This window comes from Myotis daubentonii, chromosome 8 (assembly GCF_963259705.1).
Source record: "Myotis daubentonii chromosome 8, mMyoDau2.1, whole genome shotgun sequence".
NCBI lineage: Eukaryota > Metazoa > Chordata > Mammalia > Chiroptera > Vespertilionidae > Myotis > Myotis daubentonii.
Window position 1 is genome coordinate 11,299,246 of NC_081847.1, and position 23,545 is coordinate 11,322,790.

At 47.2% G+C, this 23,545-nt stretch overlaps 1 protein-coding gene across 3 annotated transcripts in view; it reads left to right on the forward strand.

Annotated features, from left to right (window-relative positions):
- Nucleotides 1-23,545, forward strand: part of ZFP64 (ZFP64 zinc finger protein) — a 249,068-nt gene that overhangs the window by 185,017 nt on the left and 40,506 nt on the right. The window contains exon 10 of one of the 3 annotated variants that reach the window (XM_059705282.1): nucleotides 7,624-7,750. The exons of the other annotated variants lie outside the window; for them this stretch is intronic. Coding sequence (XP_059561265.1) covers nucleotides 7,624-7,750 — 127 coding nt within the window. The remainder of the gene's footprint in view (nucleotides 1-7,623; nucleotides 7,751-23,545) is intronic. 3 annotated transcript variants of the gene reach the window in all.

The window sequence follows — 23,545 nt, forward strand, 5'->3', positions numbered from 1 at the left end:
CCCCCATTTTTAAAAACAAGGCAATTTCTGTTTATATACATGCATGCATAATTATATAATTTTCATAAACATCAACATGCATGATTTTTTAAAGTTTCTTCTTTTTCTTGATTTCTGCCAACTTCTCCCCTCTCCCCCATAATATTCCTGCCTCCCATATAAACCTGTCTTCATGGTTATGTTCATATCATTCCATATTTTCCTCCAGGCTCAAGTAATCCTGGGCAACAATAGTTGATCCCAGTTTGTTTTACCAAAATAAGGTCATATTTTACACTCCAGTGCCTTTTACTCTTGTCACTCAACAGTACTTACTGTCAGTTCCTTCAATACAGTCCTTTCGGTTTTATTTCATTTTGCTTGATGCCTGTATAATATCCCATGGTGTGACTGTAACAACACTTATTTCTTTTGTTTCCAGTTTTTTTGCTACCCTTAACAATGCTGCAGTGCACATCTTTGAGGATCAAAAACAAAATCTCAGGTGTTGTAGGAGCAGAAGCCCCGTGACAGGTGTGCTGAGAGTCTCTGAGCGGCCATCCAGCATCTGCACAAAGCCAGGGGCAGGTTAGAGAAGGACCAGGGACCCTCCCGGCTGATTGAGTCTTTTATAATCAAACTAGAGGCCCGATGCACAAAATTCGTGCAAGGGTCTTGACCCTTGCAGCTGTGGCAGCTGCCCTCGGCCCTCAGCCCTGGCTTCATCCGGAAGGATGTCTGGAAGGACGTCCAGAAGGTCATTCGGCTGTCTGGTCTAATTAGCATATTATGCTTTTATTATAATCAAATCATTCATTCACATGTGCAGCCACCCAGCACAAACTATCTGAGTACCTGCTGTGCAGGCACTGACCTGGGCTCAGTGACTTGACCTCGAAGAGAGTGGAGAAGGCTCAGGTCTCACAGGGCTGGTGCCCTGGTGGAGAGAAGCCGATGATAAACAGACAAGGAAATGACATCATCTCCACATGTGGAAGGGGCTGGGAGTCACTGCCTGCCCAAGAAAGTGTCTGCATAAATGACATTTACACTGACCTGTGACCTGGTCAGTAATCAGATGATTCTCATGACGTCACTTGTGTATTTCATCATGCCCCTGGTTCTCTCTGATCTTTGAGGCTCAATTAGGGGGCACTTTTGCAACCAGTGTAGGTTCTAGGCCTTCAGAGTCTGGTCCTGTAAATCGGAAGCAAAGCCAGAGGAACCCCCATTGTTTGAAAACTCACCAGGTTTGGGAATGACTTTACCAGAGGATTGTCAGGAAGCCGGGCTGAGACCGAACATGTGAGAAGACGAGGGAGGAAGGTAAGCAGGGATTTGAATGGAAAAGTGTGACTCAGAGAACTTCCTCCAGAAAGTTGTGTTTGTCAAAATCTTAAGCTGCAAAGAGAGAAGTCCCACAGGAAGCCCTCAACCCCATCCCCAGGAAGCATTTAGGACTCTTTCTAGGGCTTGAATCCATTTGATGTGCAGCAAATATGTAAAAACAGCAGGGGGTTGCCCGGAAACCCAGCAGAAAGAAAAATCTAGAATTGCAAATGTAAAACTCCCACCTGTGACCGAAATTATGCTGACGGCGCTGAAAGCTGAAAACAGGGGCAGAAATAACGTTACCGTGGAATGTCTGAGACGTACAGCTCCAGACGAGAGCAATGCCTGCCTCAGAGATGTCGCCAGGATTAAAATCAGACCCTTGTAATGCCCAGCCCTGTGCACCCCTGCGCGCGCCCCACCCCACCCACCCCAAGCCGCTCCTCCTGCAGCGGTTCCGTGTGCCCGGGGAAGCCGGGTGCTGACCGTGTGCCCGATCCGGGCACTGAGCCAGGGGCTCACCCGGTGGCATATTGTCCATCTACTCTGACAGTTTGGAAAAAGCAGCAGAGCCGTTCGGACCTTTTCGGTTTCTTTTGCTTCTGCATCTGCTCCCCAGCCTGCACATGTGCTGCGATCTCTGTTCAACTGTGAAGGCGGTCCCGGCGCCGAGCAGGGGTTTGATCAACAGGTTCTGTTTGGCTCGCCGCCCTCGTTTGCCAGCTTTGCTCCTGCCCAGGGGACATGATTTAAACGTGCTTTCTTTTGAAAGCACTTACCCGATCTCCCCCATCCATGGGCTTAATCTCGTGCTTACTGGACGTTGCTCTTTCGTCCGTTTTAGGATCGCCCGGAACAAAACTTTAACCGCTGTGTCGTGAAAATACCCCAGAATGCTGCTCGCTTGTCCCATGTATACAAATGTGAGGAGGTGGGGGAAGTCATTTCACTTAAATGCGCTTATTTTAAAAAGATGTGTGCATTATGGTAATGCGTGTGTATATTATTATGTATTAAATACATACACACGTATGTACTAAATATGTAAGTATGTATATATGATACTTACATATATGAACAGAGGGCTTGCTTCAAGCGGTCCATTTGGATCATATGAAATACCTGAGTCTTGGCCCTGGCATCCTTCCAGAGACCAGTGTCTGTAGCCCCACTTGAGACACGTGTTGCCTGTTCTTGCTGGTTGTGAGTGATGCGGGCGCTGTATGAAGAGACTGGGGAGGGGGAGTATAAAGAGAATGAAGCTCTCTCCTCTGTCCAGCCGGCGGCTCCTAAGTTACAGCTGCCGCTCTGAGCTTGCTCCCACAGCCCTTCCCTGTGACCTGCAATAACCATTCCAAACCTCAGCCCACACCTCTGTTTTCCATTCCTGCTGCCATTCTGTCTGCTCCTGCTCAAAGCTGCACTCAGGTGGCTCTTAGAAAACCCCAAAATGGCTTTGAGGGAAGGGGGGGTGGGGGTGGGGGAGGAGAGAGGAGCAGAGAATTTAGAAAAGCCACTACAAAAGAAGGCGCATGATTTTTGCTGTATAATTGACCCTCGCCCCCACCCCCCAACCCCAGATCCTTTCCCTACATTCCTCCTTCCCCAGGCGCTTCACACTTTGCACCTGGGATGAAACGGGAGGGAATTACAGCCCTCCCTGAAAATGGCCAGGGTCAGATTGTATACTCTTACGGCTGGCGGAGAGGGGGGCGTGGTGCTAGCAGTCCCTGGGCAGGCTTTCCTCTGGGCGGGCTGGCTGGCGGGCTGGCGTCATGATAATACAATTTTGTATGTTAAACAACAGCTGTCAAACAGAAGAAAGAGACGGGCCTTTGCTTTTCTTCTCCCACGGACCTTGCTCCCCCAAAGCAGCCATTTTTTTCAGTTGCCATGACAGTGGTAATAGGAGTTTATCCTTTTCCCATGCCTGCCGCATGCTAATGTAGAACCCATTCCCCATGTTATCTGGTTGGGGAAGAAAAGGGTCCGCGCCACACTCTGCAGTGGGGCTGGGGCCCGAGAGCCTGCTTTCGCCCCGGCTCCGTCCACCGCCCTCAGCCCCCGGTGAAGGGCAAGTTTCATGAAGCAGCAGTTCTTCTTTGCTTGTCTATTAACGCATCGGTCACATCTGCCACAGGACCATGGCTGCTGCCTGCACAAACCCACAGGGCAGGGTGGCAGTGGCGGTTTTTGAAAAGACGTTCTAAAGAACCAGGAGCAGACAGTAACCGTATATAATACCTATAAATCAGATTTGTATATTAAATGTGCAGCAAATTCTGCACGTTCACACTGAACACTACCTTTGAAAACATCCAACCTGTTTGCACATTGAGTATGGGAAGAAAGCTTTTATTTTTTGGAGAATTACTAAAACGAAGCAAAATCATAATAACTTGATAAGAAGAGCACCATTTTCAATCAACAAAGGGGAACGTAGAAATTTTTAAAAATCATCTTCGGAAGGACTCCTTAAGCATGAAGGAAATTTATTTGTAAAAAAATGGACATGATGGGAAATGCACAGGCAGTTAAACGCGGGTGGTGGGTGCCCGGGTGCTTAGGACTTTCTTGGTACTTTTCTGTATGTTTGAAATACTTTATAATTCCCAAAAAAAATTATGAATCAAAGTCTTTCAGTCTGGCCTTTAATTAACGGTGTTTAAGTCACGGCTAAATGAGGACAAAGGGGCGGGAAGCAGCAATGGAGCAGGGCAGATGCAAAATTAAACCCAAAGTGATTTATAGCATACTTAGGTTTATTTCCCTTTTAATTTCTAACAGAATGAGCTGGCGGTTGTCAGCTGATGTTTGCTTATTTATTTTTCTCCCTAATCCCTTAAAAAAAAAGTATTGCATCAATGGAGCATCAAAATGATTGCTTCATTGTTGATAGAATTTATTCTCCAGAATTGAAAATCCAGTTGCTTTTATATGCATTGTCCTCCTTGTTTTTTTTCTGGCATCTGGCCCACTTTATTCCTTTTTGTTATTTTGAGTTGTTCTTTCATCATTATCTGCAGGAAGCAGCATTAGCATGCAGCAGATAAGACCAGGGCCCAGATGTGCATATCAAAGGATGAACAGCTACTTATTAAGAAAAACTTTTCTCTTTAAGCCCAGCTTCTGTTCAAAGGCATAATAAAGCCTATGGCATTAGTGACAAACTGGTAATTCAATGCCTTGTCACAGTCGCACATTGGAAGGGGAGGAGGGGGAGAAAAAGACAGGTCAAAGAAATTGGTAAGGTCCACGCACACTTTAGAAAGCTGAAAAGACAGAACTGGCATAAGAGTTCATCTTCTCCAGACCTATGCGTTTATATCCCGCTGTGTTTAGCCACTGTTTTGTTGTTGTTTGGGGCGGGGGGGGGGGGGGGGGGGGGGAGCTGGGCAGGGAGGGGAGGATGAAAGAGCCACAAATCGCCTGGCTGGCTGGTTGGTTGTGACAATGAAGGATGAATTTAGAATCACAAAATTATTTTTTAGAAGAGCGAAAGAGGTTCGCATTGACAGCATCTGCTTTCTGCACCAGGGGTCCGAGCTGCTTCTGCATTGGAAAATATGCGTAGGAAACCCCCAGGCGAGCATATATGTACAAGAGCCCTGCGCGCTAATGGTCTGCAGTGTAAACCTGAAGGGCCCTTTCACGGTGGCTCTGCTTCTCATGTTCGTCACTCCTTCCTCCCTCCTGTGGGAGTCTCTCTCTATCTCTTCTAGGAATTTACTAGTAAAGATGCACAGAGCTACACACTCACATGAACAAAGACCCAGATGTACAGACATATATCTAGTGTTTTATTTTTGTAAAGATTTTTTATTGATTTTTTTAGAGAGCGAGGAAGGGTGAGAGAGAGAAAGAAACATTGATGTGAGAGCAAAACATTGGTGGGCTACCTTCTGCATGCCCCTTACCAGGGATCGAGCCCACAACCTGGGCCTGTGTCCTGACCAGGAATTGAATTGGCAACCTTTCAGTACATGGGGAGATGCCCAACCAACTGAGCCACACGGGCCAGCGCTAGTGCTGTTCTTAAAATGAACGATCCATGCCAGGGTGTGCTTCCTTTGTCTCCCTTGCAATCAGATTTGCCAACCTTTCTAACTTGGCACAGTGAGTGGCTCATTCTTTCTCATTTGTAGGAAACGGGCCTCTGCGATCCATCTCCAGCAGGGTCGGCTTTTGATGGAATTCACTGAATTTCCTCAGGGCAAACAGAATGTAGGGAGGAGGGAAGAGGTACAAAGAACTGTGCACGTGGCCAGCATCATGGTGGAAACCCCAAGGCTCTGCCTCAGCTAGACAGGGGAGGTGGAGGAAGCTAGACAGGCCTCAGCCCAATTTTTAAACATATATATATATCTTTATTGATTCAGAGAGGAAGGGAGAGGGAAAGAGAGACAGAAACATCAATGATGAGAAAGCATCATTGATTGGCTGCCTCCTGAACATCCCCTACTGGGGATCAAGCCCGCAACCCAGGCATGTGCCCTTGACCGGAATCGAACCTGGGACCCTTCAGTCCACAGTCTGACACTCTATCCACTGAGCCAAACCAGTTAGGGCAGCCCAATTTCTTTAAATGGCCCAATGGGAGGCAGCAAGACCTAGGCCACATATGAGGAAACAGGTGACCCCATAGTACTTGGCCAATGAGGAACCAGAGGAGAGACTAAATAAATAGGCTATGCTCACTGTATCAGACATGCCTATACAATGAGAGGGTTGCCCGCTCTGGAAAGTGTATTTAAAGTCTCATTTTTGCCATACTTCTGTCTCCGAGCTCGTCATTTGAATTTGGACAGGTGAGCCATTTCTCACACATTTACACATAGTGGTCCATCAGTTTGATGTACCAGGAGGTCCATATCCACTTCCCTTTTGGTGGCCATGTAAGTTTCTTCTCATTTTTCCCCAATGGCAAATGATGCAATAAATATCATCATGGGTATATATATTTTTTCCCATTCTCTGCTCTTTTTCAACAGCTCTCTCTCTCTCTCTCTTCTCTCTCTCTCTCTCTCTCTCTCTCTCTCTCTCTCTCTCTCTCTCTCTCTCTCTGTTTTTCATTTCCTCTGTTGTCCAAAAAAAAAGTTATTTTCCCACCTGGGAAATAATCTATATGCATAAGTCTAAAATACATCAAGAGTCAGTCTCTCACTTTGCAGAAAACTGAGATATGTAAATCAATTCTGAGAATGTTTAGGTTCCCTTTTGTTTTTGGGTTTTCAAGTTCCACAGCTGACTGGAAAATGGCCTTGGCTCTAGTCATTTTTATACATGCATCTTGATGAAAGTCAGCTGAACATCTGTCTGTGAGGCTATCATCTATACTAATAAAAGGGTAATATGCTAATTAGACCGGATAGATGAGACGTCTTTCGGACATCATTCCGGATGTCCTTCCTGACAAAGCCAGGGTGTGGCTGGCCTGCAAACTGCCCACAGCCCCTCTCCCTGGCTGGCCCTGCCCCCCAGCAGGGACCCCCCCCCCACCCCAATCCAGGGCCCCCTTCAGGGCAGGCCAGCCAGCCCCCACCCGTGCACCAGACCTCTAGTCCTATATAATAAAAGCCTAATATGCTAAATGTCTGGTCGACCGGTTGACCGTTCAACCAATCAAAGCATAATATTCTAATGATATGCTAAGGCTGCTCAACCACTCGCTATGATGTGCACTGACCACCAGGGGGCAGAAGCTCCAACCAGTAGGTTAGCTTACTGCTGGGGTCTGGCTGATCAGGACTGAGCGAGATGGGCCAGACGCACCCTGGATCCCTCCCACATCCCTCCCCAGCCCCAATGGTGCACCGGTGGGGTCCTTCAGCCTGGCCTGCACCCTCTCGCAATCCAGGACCCCTCAGGGGATGTCGGAGAGTCGGTTTCAGCCTGATCCCAGAAGCCAGGCCGAGGGACCCCACTGGTGCACGAATTCGTGCACTGGGCCTCTAGTCTATATATAGCCTAATATGCAAATTGTCCCTGCAGGAGTTCAACCAGGAGACCGATCACTCACTATGACATGCGCTGACCACCAGGGGGTGGCGTGCACTGGGCTTCTGGTTAGAGTTTTAAAAATATTGCTTGCCCCCCTGTTTGGTAAATAAACATTGAGGTAAGGAAACTTTGCCCAGGTTAGAGATTAATTTTATTGTAAAAGTGATGTAGTCTAATTCCTATCAACATCTACATAAGGATACACTGTGACATTATTTGTAATAGTAGGTTGACTAGAAATGCCTAAATATCCATTAAAGTGTGTGACATGCAAATAATAAAGCACCATCATTGAATGACATGTTCCTACAGGAGAAGTGTCTGCTGTTTGCTCTGGAAAGACAAGCTGTCAGCCCATGTGTGCTACGTGATCCTCTCATGGATGGTTAAAGGGCGGACAGACAGACGGATGGACTTGTTAATCAGAGTCATCTCCAAGGTATGGAATGGATGAGGAGAAGGAGGAGAGAGGTTAGGTACTTACATTTGTTCGTACTAATTAAATTACATCCTGTGGGCGTGTTATTTTCTCATTATAAAATCATTATTACCAGTTGTCTCAAAGACTGGTGTTCAGGCAGTTAAAACATTTAACTGGTTCATTTTTTCAAAGAGTATACATGAAAGGGTATAAAATTGTTTTATATCCCTTACATTTAACTTTTCATGGATATATATCCATATAGTTCAAAAGTCCAAAACTGGAAGATATTTAAAAATAAAATTTCCCCCCGCCAAAAAAAGAAAACTTCCCTCTAAAACCCTGCTCCCAGAACTGAGATTGGCTCACCAGGAGCAGTCACTGTTATCTGTTTTATACCCATATTCCTAGATATATTTCAAGTATATTCAAAGAAATATGCATGTGAATATACACAGATATAATAAATTTATATATACAAAGAAATATTAAAAAATGGTTTTGCACCACAAATGGTAGCCTATTATTCAAACTGTTCTGTTTTGGTGTTGTTTTTTTCCATGTAACTATGTATAAAGAGAATTATTGCTCTAGCTGGTTTGGCTCAGTGGATAGAGCGTTGGCCTGAGGACTGAAGGGTCCCAGGTTCAGTTCTGGTCAAGGGCACATGCCTGGGTTGTGGGCTCCATCCCCAGTAGGGGGCATTCAGGAGGCATCCAATCAATGATTCTTTTTCATCATTGATGTTTCTATCTCTACCTCTCCCTTATCTCTGAAATCAATTTTAAAAGTATATTTTTCAAAAAAAGAGAATTATTTTTAAACAGCTAAATAATGATTAACCACCAAGCAAAAAGCCTCCTTGGGTTTTACACAATTTCTTAAGTCAAGAATTACTGGTCAGTGGCTTATATGCATGTTCAGAATGAGCTTGGACTCAAAGCAGCCATGGTCAGGGTTCCAGTGGCCATGATCGCAGGACCAATGCTGCGGTGGGGACCTAATGAGGGGTGACTAATGGCTTTGGTTGGGGGCTTCTCAAATGACAACATTGAGAGGCAATGGCAAGAACCAGACTTCTCAACCTGTCGGTCCTGGGTTCACAGCTAAGCCCTGTGCGCCTCCCTGCACGCCGACCTCGCTAAGCCTCGGTGTCCCTGTGCACAAATGCGGTGCTGCAGTCCGACCTCTCAGGGCTGTTAGGAGAAAGCCATGTAACATGTCTGCGTTCCTGTGTGAGAACCGCCGAGTGACTTCCCTTCCCATCAAACAGACTGAAGGAGGATGGCAGCTTGCTTTTCCAGGAAAGCAAACCCACCTGAAAGGAGCCCCATTCGCCCTGGAAGGAGACGGGAACAAGCGGAGAGGGGCAGTTCATATTCCCCAAAAGGTCTCGCACTTGCTTCGCATCCTGACCCCTCACACCGCAGGCATCTGGAGGGTGGGGTAGCGCCCTGCACGGGCTGTGTTTTGCCTGCTGAGCATCCGAGCAGATAGTTGGCTCTTAAGCTATAAGACATGCTGCGTTCTGTAACCAGTGTCCTTTAGAAGGACTTCAGCTGTGACTCTCAGACTGGAGCGTCCAGCTAATCACGCGGAGGCCTTTGAAAGCCCAGTGGCCGAAGCCCACCTCCACAGTGTCTGTTGTTGTAGATCTGGGTGGGACCCCAGAAATCACATTGCCAACAATTCCATGTGATGTTGACCCTGCTCATTGGAGGATTCCACTTTGAGAACCTTGGTTGGGAGTGTGCTCCAGAGGCGGACTGCCTGGCTTTGTGGGTTACCTGAACTTTGGGCAGGTTGTTTGATCACCGCACAGCCTCAGTTTCCCCATCTGTACTATGGGAACAATAGAAAAACACCATGGGCAGGGGTGAAGGCTTGCTGAGTTCATCACATTTAAGCATTCCGCCAAAGAAATTGAGGCCACCTCTTGGTACCTGGTAGTGACTCTGACACAAGGATACAGTTGTTTAATGCAATGCCTGTCTTTGCTAGTCTTCTAGGAGTAATAATAATGGTGGCCAGCTTTCTACTGAAAGCTTACTTGGTGAAACTATGTTTCCTGTCCAAACAGACAAATTAGATTTCTATCTTATGCTGCAGAATGGTTGGCTTTGAAACTGTAACTCTCCTAAGGGGAGGGATAGCTATTAAATGCATTATTCACATAAACTATATTTTATTACATTATACTGGTGGCCCGGTGCACAAAATTTGTGCATGGGGTGGGGGGGGTGGGGGTAGGGGGTCCCTCAGCCCGGCCTGCACCCTCTCCAATATGGGACCCCTCAAAGGTTGTCCTACTGCCAGTTTACAGGGATCGGGCCTAAACTGGCAGTCGGACAGCCCTCTCACAATCCAGGACTGCTGGCTCCTAACCACTCACCTTCCTGCCTGCCTGCCTGATTGCCCCTAATCACTCTGCCTGCCAGCCTGCTTGCCCCCAACTGACCCCTGCCGCCAGCCTGCTCGCCCCCAACTGCCCCCCCTGCCAGGCTGCTCGCCCCCACCTTCCCTCCCCACTGGCCTGCTTGCCCCCAACTACCCCCGCCCCACCCCACCCCCCGCTGGCCTGCTCGCCCCCATCTTCCCTCCCCACTGGCCTGCTCGCCCCCAACTGCCCCCCTGCTGGCCTGCTCACTCCAAATTTCCCACCCCCTGCTGTCCTGACTACCTCCAACTAACCCCCACTGATGGCCTGCTCATCCCCAACTGGCCCCCCTGCTGGTCTGCTTACCCCCAATGGCCCCAGCCCTCATCGGCCTGATCACCCACAACTGCCGTCCCATCCTGGCCTGATCACCCACAATGGCCCTCCCCTCTTGGCCTCTAACTCAGCCCCGCCACCATGGCTTTGTCCAGAAGAACGTCTGGAAGGTCTCCCAGTCTAATTAGCATATTACCCTTTTATCAGTATAGATAGAGGCCTGGTGCACGGGTGGGGGCCAGCTGGTTTGCCCTGAAGGGTGTCCCAGATCAGGGTAGGGGTCCCACTGGGTGAGGGGCTGATGGCTGTTTGCAGGCTGGCCAAGCCTTCCAGCAGGGACCCTCACCCCATGGGGGTGCGGCCAGCCTGAGTGAGGGTTGAGGGACATTTTCAGGCTGCCCACAGCCCCTTCAGGGTGGGGAGGTCCCGCTGGCATGCCTGGCCAGCCTGGGTGAGGGGCTGATGGCCATTTCCAGGCTGGCCACCGGCGACCCAATCACCCAGCCTCTCTTTTTTTTCTTTTCTTTTCTTTTTCTTCAGCGCCTCCTTGAGCGGAGGCCAGAGTGGGCTGGAAGCAGGTATCTGGGATTTATTTATCTTCTATAATTGAAACTTTGTAGCCTTGAGCAGAGCCCAGGGATGGCCAGGACAGGCAGGAAGCTTGGCTTCCTCCATCACCAGGGGCAACCCAAGCCTCCTGCTCACTCCAGCTCTGTGGCTGCTGCCATCTTACTTGGGTTAATTTGCATACTCGCTCCTGATTGGCTGGTGGGTGTAGTGGAGTGGCAGAGTGATGGTTAATTTGCATGTTTCTCTTTTATTAGTGTAGATGCGTGTATATAGCACAGGGAGTGTAATACCTACACACATATGTCACTGATCTCACATGAACCTCATACTGTCTCCATGGTGAAGGCGCATCTCATCTTTGAGAGTAACATTGAGCCTTCTCAGCCTTACTCCAGTGACCCAGGGTTGTCTCATCGTCAGCTTACTTCTCAGTGGGCAGAGCATGAAAGCTTGATTCTAGTTTGGGGGAGGTAAGGGCGGAATGTGAAAGCCAGACAGTAACGGGGAACCTTCTTCCTTTCTGATCTCAGCTTGAGGTTGCGATGGTCAAGAGCAGGGCGCCTGGAGCTGGACCCCTGTGTTTCTACCTGATCTTAGACAAATGCGCCTGGTTTTCTCATCTCTAAACTGGGGGAAAGACGTGCCTAATGACAAGTGTTCTTCCAGAGTCACATTCACACATCCATGCAGTCACTGCCCACTTATCGCCTACCTTTTGGGCTGCATGTTGGGCTCCAGGTACCAACAAGGTCTCCCCCAGGAGCTGCAGGCTGCTGTCTTGTTGGAGGTGACATGTAGGAACAGATGACAGATCCGTACACAAATAGTAAAGGAGATGATGTTGGCCAGCAATAAGTGCATCGAAGAAATTGCAATAGATAGTGACTCAGGGGAAGGGTAGCACTTTTGCCAAGATAGTCAGGGAAGGCTTCCTGGAGGAGGGTGCAGTTGAGCTAAAACTGAATAATGAAGAACAGGGGGGACATCTTGGGGAACACCAGCTGTGGGAACAGGCACCAGAGAGGCCCTGAAGAGAAGCTCACACGATTAGAGCCACATGATTGGTGCCAACAGAGGGAAGGGAAAAGAGTAGGTGGTTTTTACTGTTCAGATGTGTGTGTGTGTGTGTGTGTGTGTGTGTGTGTGTGTGTGTTAGGGAGGAGGAGTTCTACTTCTTAATAACACAAAATTTATCAGACTAAATATTGAGTCGCTTTTACAAAAATTCAGAACGCATAGAATACAACAAGTAATCTCTATTGTTTTAAAGTCTCTTCCCATATCAGACTTCAGTGATGGTTTTGGTAAAAGTGGGCCTTTTATTGAAGTCAAAATACAATACTTATACTATTTAAATTTAAAGGGTCCAATGACATGAAAATAATGCAATGTAAGAATTATATTAAGTGAGTCTATATTTAAAAACTACTTCCGAAGCATTAGAATTCTATTCAAGTTAAATATGAGCCATTTGAGCGTCAGTTGAATAACAGCAGTTAGACTGTAAAGACTGGAAGAGACCCAGCCACAGGCCTTGCCATGGTGGTGGGTGCTCACGCCCAGCAGCTGGGGGAGATGAATGAAACCCGCATGGACCCTTGAGCCCTGAGCCTTCCCAGCATGACCTCCCTCCTGGGGGACCTGGTGCCCCAGGGGATCCCCTGGTGCTTTGGACCTTCGTGGCTGTGCAGGGAACATCGTAGCAAATGTCCACTTGGCGGGCTCTTTGTCCTGTGAGCGTGTCGCTCAGTTCATTTTCTTCTCTCAGTTTTCTGGATACTTTTCCTTTTTCTCTTTCATACACTTTTTTTAAAAAAAAAATTTGTTATTGATTTCAGAGCGGGAGGGAGAGAGAGAGAGAGAGAGAGAGAGAGAGAAACATTAATGATGAAAATCATTGACCGGCTGCCTCCTGCATGCCCCCCACTGGGGATCAAGTCCCCAACAAGGGCATGTGCCCTTGACCAGAATCGAACCCGGGACCCTTCAGTCTGCAGGCTGACGCTCTATCCACTGAGCCAAACGTGGAAGCCAGGGAAAGTGAGCGGCTCTTTCTCATCTCTTCCCTCCCTCAACCACTGGGAGAGCAGGGCCTGACTCTGCTGGAGATGAGTGCGCCCCTTCAAACCACCATCCTGACTTTCCTCGAGGTGCTGGGCTCTGTTCCCAGGGGTTCAACATGGGCTCTGCGTCGTCACCCAGGTCGGTGGGACCCTCACGTCTCTGCGATGGCCGTGCCCCTTGTTGAAGGCGGCCTCAGCTGCTGGTGGAAGGAGGTCAGTTCCCTGCCCCGCCCTCTCTCCAGGGGCCTCCAGGTCAGTGCCCACAGGTGCAGGTGGCATTCAGGGCCACCACGCACAGGGCGGGTGAGGGGAGAGCTGGCCACGGGGCTCGCGGGCTCGCTCGCAGGTTTGTGTGTCCGTCCAGCCTCTCCCGACTTCTCCATGGATGTCGTGCGGGTCAGAACACCTGCCAGCTCTCCTCTTCTGAGGCGCCGGCTCTTTACTATGGAAACCACCCCAGCACAGAGCAGGATCCCCAGGGAGACCTGGGCCCATCTCACAACTCAGACCCTGTGGGGGGGGGGGGGACGAGGGGGGCAGCTGCCCCGGCCCAGCGGGAGGCCCTGGGGGCAGGCAGCAGCCCTCCCTGCTCCCGGGCAGCACAGCTGTGCCCTGGTGGCCAGTGTCCTCTGGGCCACAGCGGACCCCACGGGACCTGCAGAGGGCTCTGTGTCTGTCACAGGCCCAGGCCAGGCCCCCGGACAGGCCTCACGAGGGCGGGGAGGGAGGCAGGCGGGGCTGGAACCAGCGCTCTCTCCTGCTCCTTCCCGGGCACACTGGGCGCCATGCCCCTGGGCGGCACCTTCCGGAAGGGCACAGGGCCCATGGCAGCGGGAGCTGCCCCTCCAGGGTCAGAGTGGCCAGGCCACCCCCAGCCTGCACGGGAGGGTGTCGGAGCAGAGGGGTGAGGCCCTGCCCTGGGTGAGGCTCGCTCTCCTGATTCCCAGCTCCTCCTGCCACCGGGAGGGCTGACCCTGTCTCCAGAGGTCCCGGGGCGCCCTAGCTCTCTAAGACGCCCCTCTGTCCTGGTGTCGGTCAGTGTTCGGGCTGGAACAGAGGACCGAGGGCCTCCCCAGATGGACTGAGACCTGCCCTCAGCTGCGAGAACTCAGGAGAGACCAGTCACACCTGGCAGGTCTTAGAGGGCACGTCTTTTGTGTGACCCAGTTTGTCCCAGTGAAGCCAAGTGTTGCTGATGGGGTGACGCAGGGACCCAGGCCCCTTCCCCTGTGTGGTTTCCATCCTCAGCTCATGGCCCAGGGCAGTGGTCATCAAACCGCGGCTCGCAAGCCACATGCGGCTCTTTGGCCCCTTGAGTGTGGCTCTTCCACAAAATACCACGTGCGGGCGCGCACGTACAGTGTGAATTTGACTTAAAACTTTAAGTAAAGTTTATTAAGTTAATTTTAGGGAACGTTGTGGAGTGAAAGAAGATGTAGTGTCGAGGCTTGAGAAAGGTATGTTGAGATGGTTTGGACATACAGAGAGGATGAACGAAAGGAGATAGACGAAACAAGTATACAAGACGAGTGTGGATGGGAGAGTTGGAAGGGGTCGACCTCAGCGAACGTACCTCAATCAGATTGAGGACATTTTTAGCAAAGGCCAGCTTAGGAGTAGCCTAATTAAGTTAATAACAATGTACCTACCTATATAGTTTACATTTAAAAAATTTGGCTCTCAATGCCAAAATCGGTTTGGCTGAGTGGCTAGAGCGTCGGCCTGCAGACTGAAGGGTCCCAGGTTCGATTCCAGTCAAGGGCATGTACCTTGGTTGTGGGCACCTCCCCAGTGGGAGGTGTGCAGGAGGCGGCTGGTCGATGTTTCTCTCTCATCGATGTTTCTGACTCTCTATCTCTCTCCCTTCCTCTCTGTAAACAATCAATAAAATATATTTTTTTAAAAACTTGGCTCTCAAGAGAAATTTCAGTCATTGTACTGTTGATATTTGGCTCTGTTGACTAATGAGTTTGCCGACCACTGGCCTAGGGCAGCCCTGGGAATGGTCGCCTCCCCACCAAGTCGTCTTCAGCGTGTGCCTCTGCAGGGGGAGGGTTGGCTTCTGCCACCTTTTGCTCCTTCGAGTCCCATCTCCCCTCCTAGTGCTTCTCTACCAAGTGGGGCTGAGCCTCCTGTCCATCCCAGGACTCTGCCGGGAGTGGTGGTTGGAGGGTTATAAGGACAAGTGACATGATCTGACTGATGTTTGAAAGGGTGGGGAAGGGGCTTGGGAAGGGGGAGTAGAAATGGAAGCAGAGGAAGGGCTTGGAGACCATTGAACTTCGTGGTCCTAATCGAATTGCTGGTGGTGGCAGACCTGAGGAGGTGTCCACGGCGTTTGAATCAGGGGGCTGAGTTCACGGTTATATGGGAAGTCGTGTGGCACTTGGTGATGCTCAGTGTCCATGATTGTTCAGTTTCTGGGCAGTCTCCTGACCCTGTGAAGTCTGGTATAACCAGAACTCTCCCTGTCTCTGTAGGCCGGTCTCCAGGAAGGATGCATTTCCTCCCAGCGCTCAGCCCCACACTCTCTGCCCCGAGTCCCTGAGACAGTGGGAGCAGCTCAGAGAAGATGGGCTGGGAGTGAGGATGCCTGGGAAGGCCGGTGCCAGCCCTGCCATCAACTGGCTGTACTTGGTCTCAGTGTTCCCATCTGTAAAATGGGCTGGTGGAAAGATACTCTGTGAATGTGGAAGGTGAAGTTTTTACCTGAATTGGTTATACATACCTGTGCTACAAGGTCAGAAAGTGCAAAAGGCTAGACAATAAAAAAAATTATTTCTCTATAGCCCCCCTAACTGCTCAGTTCCCCTCCCTGAAACGAAATGGTTTATCACTTTCTGTGTAGCCTTCCTGAGCAATTTCTTGCATCCGTAAGAAAATGAACACATATGAAAGTTTAAAGATGATAGATCCTGCCCTGGCCCATGTGGCTCAGTTCTTTGGAGCGTAGTGCACGGGTTCTATTCTCAGGCAGGCACATTCCCCATTTGCAGGTTTGATCCTCCACTAGGGCATGTGCAGGAGGCAGCTCATCTATGTTTCTCTTTAACATCGATGTTTCTCTGTCTCTCCCTCTCCCTTCCTCTGTCTCTAGAATCAATGAAAAACATATCCTCGGGTGAAGCCTTAAAAAAAGATAAAAACTATGACGCCAGTTTGTACCTTGCTTTTTTTCATCACTTGCACATGACAGGGCACCCATATCAGCTTAATAATGCTTCTTCATTCTTTTTGATGGCTGCATCATATCCTCCAGTATGAGCAGTCCACGATTTGTGACAGTCTCCTATTAATGGGTCGTTGGCCATATTTGCCACAATTAACCATGCATAGATCACCTTTGCTCCTACGTGTTCCTTTTTTTAAAAAATTGATAGTTTCACTGTTGTAATACTTTCAGTAAGTTTATAATTTCCAGTAATATTCATTAGGTAGTTAAGTACATGGTAAATTTTTAAACATTTTAAAGACAAAGAGTCTGGGAGAGATGAGAGACAGAATTGCACACTGTTTAAGGAAAAGGCATCCAAAGCAATCCTCATTGGAAAACCAGCTTTAAGACTCTGCGGATACACCAGTTTCTGTCTCTGAGGCTCAGTTTGTTCGTGTGTAGAATGGGCTCAATAGTCAAGCCCATCTCACAGGGTTATGGTGAGGGTTAAATATTAAGCACTCGGTAAATGGTAGCTGCCATTGGCTCACTGTTGCGATGATGATCGTTATTATTACTTGGCTGTAATGTTTGTTTTGGATAAAGTGTATCTTTGGGTTCTTTGACATGGCAGGCAGAACCCCCACATCCTGGCCTTTTCCTCTGGAAACATGAGTGTATATAACATGTCACATGTTAACAGGCTGCGGGGTTTTGAGCTGCATAATCTAGCTCCCTGTTTCCTAAGAGGTCAAGTGACCTCCAGATTTCAAGTTTTCTATTATTCTCTTCTGAAAGGGACAATGGAGCTCTTGTTTGAACAGCTTTGGTGAGCCCAGAGGAAAAATTGGTCATTATAGGGAACACAAAAGGTTCGCTTTCCATACATTAGTTTGTCCATTGCTTTCTTAATACAGAGTTGGCTGGCGGAGGATAGAGAGTGGGGAGGAAAAAAAGATCAATTTGTGTCCATGGCTGGATGTAAATATTTGACAGGCACAAATGGAATTTAATATCACATCTTTGCAAAGATAGCGTCTGTGCGAGTGAGCAAGCCTGCTGAGTTGCCCTTCTCCCTCGCGCTGGCTTTGAACCACCACTGTGCTGTGTTTGGCTGCGTTCATCAGGTCATAGGAAGACAAAATGGAAGAGAGTGTACAAAGAATTGACTTTGTTGAAATGGTCGCTGTCCCTTCAACATAAAACATTCCCAACAAAATAAAAGCCCATGTGGATTTAAGCTCAAAAACACAATAAGGAGTTCCACTAAGCCCTGGCCGGTGTGCTCAATGGTTAGAGCATTCGCCTGAGCACCAAAGGGTTTAGGATTTGATTACCAGTCAAAGACAAGTATTTGGGTTGCAAGTTCAATCCCTGACCCCAGTCAAGGCACATTTGGGAGGCAACCAAGTAATGTGTCTCACACCAATGTCTCTCTCTCTCTCTCTTCCCCCCTTCTCTCTCCTTCTCCCCTCCAGCCTTCCCTTCCACTCTCTCTAAAAATCAATGAAAAAAAATATCCTTGGCCCTAGCTGGTTTGGCTCAGTGGACAGAGCGTCAGCCTGTGGACTGGAGGGTCCCAGGTTCGATTCTGGTCAAGGGCACATGCCCAGGTTGTGGGCTTGATCTCCAGTAGGAGGCGGGCAGGGGACAACCAATCAATGATTCTCTCTCATCATTGATGTTTCTGTCTCTCTCTCTTTCTCTCCCTTCCTCTCTGAAATCAATCAGGTGAGGATTAACAAAAAAAAAAAAAAAACAAACAAACAAACAAAAAAGCTCTACTCATACAAGAGCAGCATTTGTTCATAGGCCCAATACAGTATTTGGCTTTCCCAATCTTTATATCAAACAGAACGAGGCAACAAAAGTTGTGGTCTTATATTTAGATTTTATATTTCTTATATTTAGATTTTATATTTCTATTTAAAAAGAAACCATCTTGTACAAATGACCAAAACGTGTTTAACCAGTCCCCTATTGATGGGCACTTACGTTGTTCCCAATCTTTGCTATTACAACTAATGCTCAATGATGAACACTTTTCACAAAGGGATTAGATATTTATTTACATAGGCATAAGTATGTCTGTATATTAAATTCCTAGAAATAGAGTTACTGGTTCAAACGCCATACCTGTTTGTAAATTTGATAGTTATGACAATGACTGTGTCCCTGCAATCCTGCTCATGCAGTATGTTATCAGACTCCTCAATCATTTGTCATCTAATGGGTAAACAAACACATAAAAAACAGTATGTTAGCCCTGACCTGTTTGGCTCAGTGGATAGAGCATCGGCCTGCGGACTGAAGGGTCCCAGGTTCGATTCCGGTCAAGGGCATGTACCTTGGTTGCGGGCACATCCCCAGTGGGGAGTGTGCAGGAGGCAGCTGATCGATGTTTCTCTTTCATTGATGTTCCTAACTCTCTATCCCTCTCCCTTCCTCTCTGTAAAGGATCAATAAAATATATTTAAAAAAACAAACAAACAGTATGTTAGTATAGTTTATTTTGCATGTCTCTCATTATAGCAAAGGTTAATACTTCTCTTGTGTTTAAAAGCCATTGGTATTTCCTTTTCTGTGACCTATCATCTATATATTCTTTGCCAGTTTTTCTGTAGGACTCTTGGCCTATTTCTTATTGATTTGTAGAGACTCTTTACATATTAGGGAAATTTGTACTTTGTTATATGAGTTGTAATTATGCCCCCCCCCCACCAGATTCTTGTCTTTTTACTTTGCTTGTGGTAGTTTTTGCCTAGTGTATATTTTTAGAGTTTCTTAATTATTGTCTTAGTAAAAAAGACCTCCCCCACTCCAAGATTATTGTAATATTCTCTAAATTTCTTCTAGTCCTTTTAAAATTTTGATTTTTTACATTTGAATTTCTGATTCATTTTTTATTTATTCTGGGGTATGATTGGAAGTACAGCTCTAATTTCATATTTTTTTCTAGACAGCCACCACATTATCCCATTACCCCTTATAGCAGTGGTTCTCAACCTTCCTGATGCCGCGACCCTTTAATACAGTTCCTCATGTTGTGGTGACCCCCAACCATAACATTATTTTCATTGCTACTTCATAACTGTAATTTTGCTACTGTTATGAATCGTAATGTAAATATCTGATATGCAGGATGTGTTTTCATTGTTACAAATTGAACATAATTAAAGCATAGTGATTAATCACAAAACAATATGTAATTATATATGTGTTTTCCGATGGTCTTAGGCGACCCCTGTGAAAGGGTCATTTGACCCCCAAAGGGGTCACGACCCACAGGTTGAGAACCGCTGCCTTATAGTATAATTCATCTTAATGTCCACAGATTTGAAAGACAATCTATATCGCATACTAATTTCCCAAATGGTCTTGGGAACTTATTATACAGAATTTTTAAGATTATTATATAAATTAACAAGTTAAAAGTGCTAAGAGAAACAGTGACTACTTACAAAACCAAACTACACTGGAATGAAACGTCTTTTATATTCATTTTAGATGTGCGTGCATGTGTGTGTGCGCACACAGCGCTTCTGTGGGTGGCAGCCCATCGTGGGAGCCTCATTGCTCTTGCCAGGTCATTGGTGACTTTGACCAACAAGATATGGAGGGAGGTCTGCTGAGAGGGCTTCAGGGAAGGTTTTCCTCACCCCTAGAGAGACACAAGGCAGGGACTTTCCGCTGCCTCTGGGTACCACCCTCTCCCCACCTCCTGGAACTCTGCAGCCATGTCGGATGGGAGGCAACCTGAGGAGAAAGCTGAGAATCAGAGTGGAAAGAAGAAGAAAAAGAAAAAAACAAAACAAAAAACCCAGCTTCCAAATTAACTAACTAAATGGCCACCCCTGGAGACATCCTAATACCAATCTCCTTGATAGATGGTTAATCAATGACCTTATTGTTCAAGCCCTGCTGAGTTGGGTGTTCTGCTATTTGCAGCTACCCCAGCCAAACTGAGTACATTCCAGCTTCCCCAAGATACTGAAACATCTAGAACTTTCTCTTCTCCCCTGTCTAGTTGAACTGACCCTACCTCTCTCTCTGAAGTCTCTGAGGGTGGAACAGTGTGAGAAGAGAACTTTATTAAACGCAATAGGTCAAGTCAAAGTCTACAAGCACAGGGTCCCATTAGTATTGTTTCCGTAAAGCTGGGGTGGGGACTGTCCGGCCCGCGGGCCGTATAAGGCCCAAGAAGTCATTTGGCCTGGCCCTGCCAAGGCATGAGGGGTGAGTTAATTAAATGTTTGACCAAATACTGCAGGCTAATTTTTAAGTTGATAACTTCCATGGCCTGTGAATGATGTTATATATATCCCAATGGCCCATGGCAGAAAAAAGGTTCTCCACCCCTACTCTATACTTCTCTACTCTGAAGGTATAATTTTATTATTTTTTTCTTAATACTTTAAAAATGATTTTTTTTTTAGATTAGTAATCATACCAAGTGTCTTTGAGCTATGTTGCAGAAACAGAAAACTACTGTAAGATTATAGAAAGTTAAAGCTAAGATGACCACCTCACAGTCCCATAGAGTCCTGGTTTCGGCTGAGGAATTTTTTTTTTAAATGCTACTGGGTGGGTCCCACCCAGAGATTCTGATTTCATTGTCCCAGGATGTTGCCCAGATGCGGGGATTTCCTAAGGCCTCTCAGGTGGACATCATTTTATTTTAAATTTGTAACATTTCCCCCCCAAGTTTTTGTTTTGAAAAAATTTAATTGCATGAATGAGCGTCACCTAGACTCACTGAAGTTTGACATTTGGCCACATTTGCTTCGAATAGTTCTCTTTTACAACTCATTGCAGCAACTTTTCTCCATTCCCATACATTTATAACCATGAACAAATGAATCACCGCAAGTAAATGAAAATTCTTGCATTATGGCCTTTTCTCCTCCCCAAATCATTCATGTTTTAAACAGGTGATATAGTCGCAGCGGTCACATGCTGAAAGCATAAGAGGGTGCACAGTGGAAGTCCTCCTGGCTCGCCCGCTCCGGCCATGCTGTTCCCTGGAAGACACCAGGCCCACCCCCGCTCCTGCGGGCCATGCGGGAGAGACCTCAGGCGGGGAGTCTTCCCTCTGCAGCACAGCTGGGCCCATCACAGGGACCACGTGGCTTATAAGGCCTGAGGACTTATTCTCATTGTTAGCCTTCAAAAGCACCTCTTTCTTTAAAAAAAAAAAAAATCAATTTCAAATGAAAGAATTCCTTGCTGGTGGTTAAAAATTAATTAACCGGGAAGGGCTAATCATGGAAAGCAAGACTGCCCTGCCCTCCCACCCCCAGGCCCAGGCCATGGAGGAAACTACTTTTAACTCCTGGTGGAACTTTTTCTAGCTCTTAGCCTGAAATGGAAATGTTAGATTTAACACCGCTGGTTGTGAAGTGTGGACTGAGGAATTTAATCTCCTGACTTCCTGCTAAAGAGGAGGGCTTTGCCCACCCCCACCAGGGCAGAGGGGTACCATTGTGTTTTGTTTGTTCCCCAAGTTTTCTCTGTGTGTGTGTGTGTGTGTGTGTGTGTGTGTGTGTGTGTGTGTGTGTGTGTTGGGAAGATACAAGATAACCATTTGTTGGTCGTTAGGAGCTGAGGATGACCAGCATGTTGAATGAAAGACAGTCCTCTGTCAAAGGTTTCTGATCTGCCAGAATGCTTTGGGGAAAATCACCTCTTCTCAGGCTTAAGTCATTTCCATAAATACATTGTCCCGTGGAGATATGGGGGCAGCAAACCACATCTCAGGACATGCTTTCTTCTCTCTGGGGCCTGAGAGCGACCCTCTCGGGTTATCATCAGTTGTGGATTTATATCCTGGGCTTTTGTGTTCTTGTAGCCCAACAGGTCAGAGTCCAAGGAGTTGTTCTTAGTCTTAAACCGTATCTTTGTCTAGTCATTCAACAAACACACAGGAGAGCCAGGAGCTCAGGCCTCAGGATAAGGAAAATCAGCGGCTTAGTGAGCACAGGGGCACCTATTTGGAGCGAGGAGCGTGGTTTGGAACGAGAGGTGGTGTTGTGCAGCACGGCCAATGCACTAAATACCACAGACTTGTTCACGTTAACATGGTTAGTTTTATGTTGTGTTCCCTTCTCAATAAATGCAAAGAGGGAGGGAGGTTCCATGGTAAGAATGGTTGGCTGTTGCATAGCCCTTCTAGAGCCAAGAGCATCGTGTCTGTCACATCAAAGTATCCGAGTAGTCAGTCCTCAGCCACATTTCCTAACTTCCTCTAACCCTGGGGTGTCCTTCGGAAACCACCTTGGGAAACACTTTTAAGGAATTATTTCAATTGACTTAGAGACACAGAGAGAGAGCGGAAGGGGGAGAGAGGCATCAATTTCTTGTTCCACTTATTTATGTGTCATCGGTTGCTTCCCCTGACCGGAAGTCAAACCTGAAACCCTGGCATGTCAACAACACTAACCAACTGAGCCAGGGCCAGGGCAGGAAATTTATTTATTGACATTGAAAGATGTTCATGACGATTTTGTGCACAAAATGGTTTGTGCAGAATGGTCACTTTTTTTGTGAAAATGCAGATGTATATTTAGGCATAGAAAATACACTGTTGTCATTTATACCAACAGCAGTCATCTGTTTTTGGAGTGAGGATTTCTCACAAGTGGATTTCTTTGTTTGTTTGTTTTCCTGTATTTTAAAATCTGTCTGCAAGAGTCTATATTTAAGTTATTTTTTAAAAGAAAAGAAAGACACCCCCCTCTCCATCATTCACTTTTGCCCTGTCCTACCTTTCTGAGTTTTCACCTTGCAAATTTTACACACTTTAGAAATTGGCCTCTGTTTTCATTAACATAACAGAGAGGGTGAAATTTCCTTGATGTGAACACAGCTTTAGACTCTCGGTCTTTACAAAGACATGAACCTGCCTGCCCCCTAGTATTCCATTCTCTGAAGTTGCTTCAGCTCTTAGGTTGTTACAGGTAACAACTAATTAACAATTATGATCCAAATAAAGCCAGACATTCCATGCAGCCCAGTCAATGAAAGGAGACACATTTAAAGAAGTACAATAGGCAACAAAAATTAACTGACAAAGAATTCTGGCCCTAGCCTGGTAGCTCAGTTGGTTAGAGTGTCGTCCCGATATACCAAGGTTGTGGGTTCAATCTCCAATCAGGGCACATACAAGAATCAACCAATGGCCCTGACCGGTTTGGCTCAGTGGATAGAGCGTCGGCCTGCGGACTCAAGGGTCCCAGGTTCAATTCCGGTCAAGGGCATGTACCTTGGTTGCGGGCACATACCCAGTGGGGTGTGTGCAGGAGGCAGCTGATCGA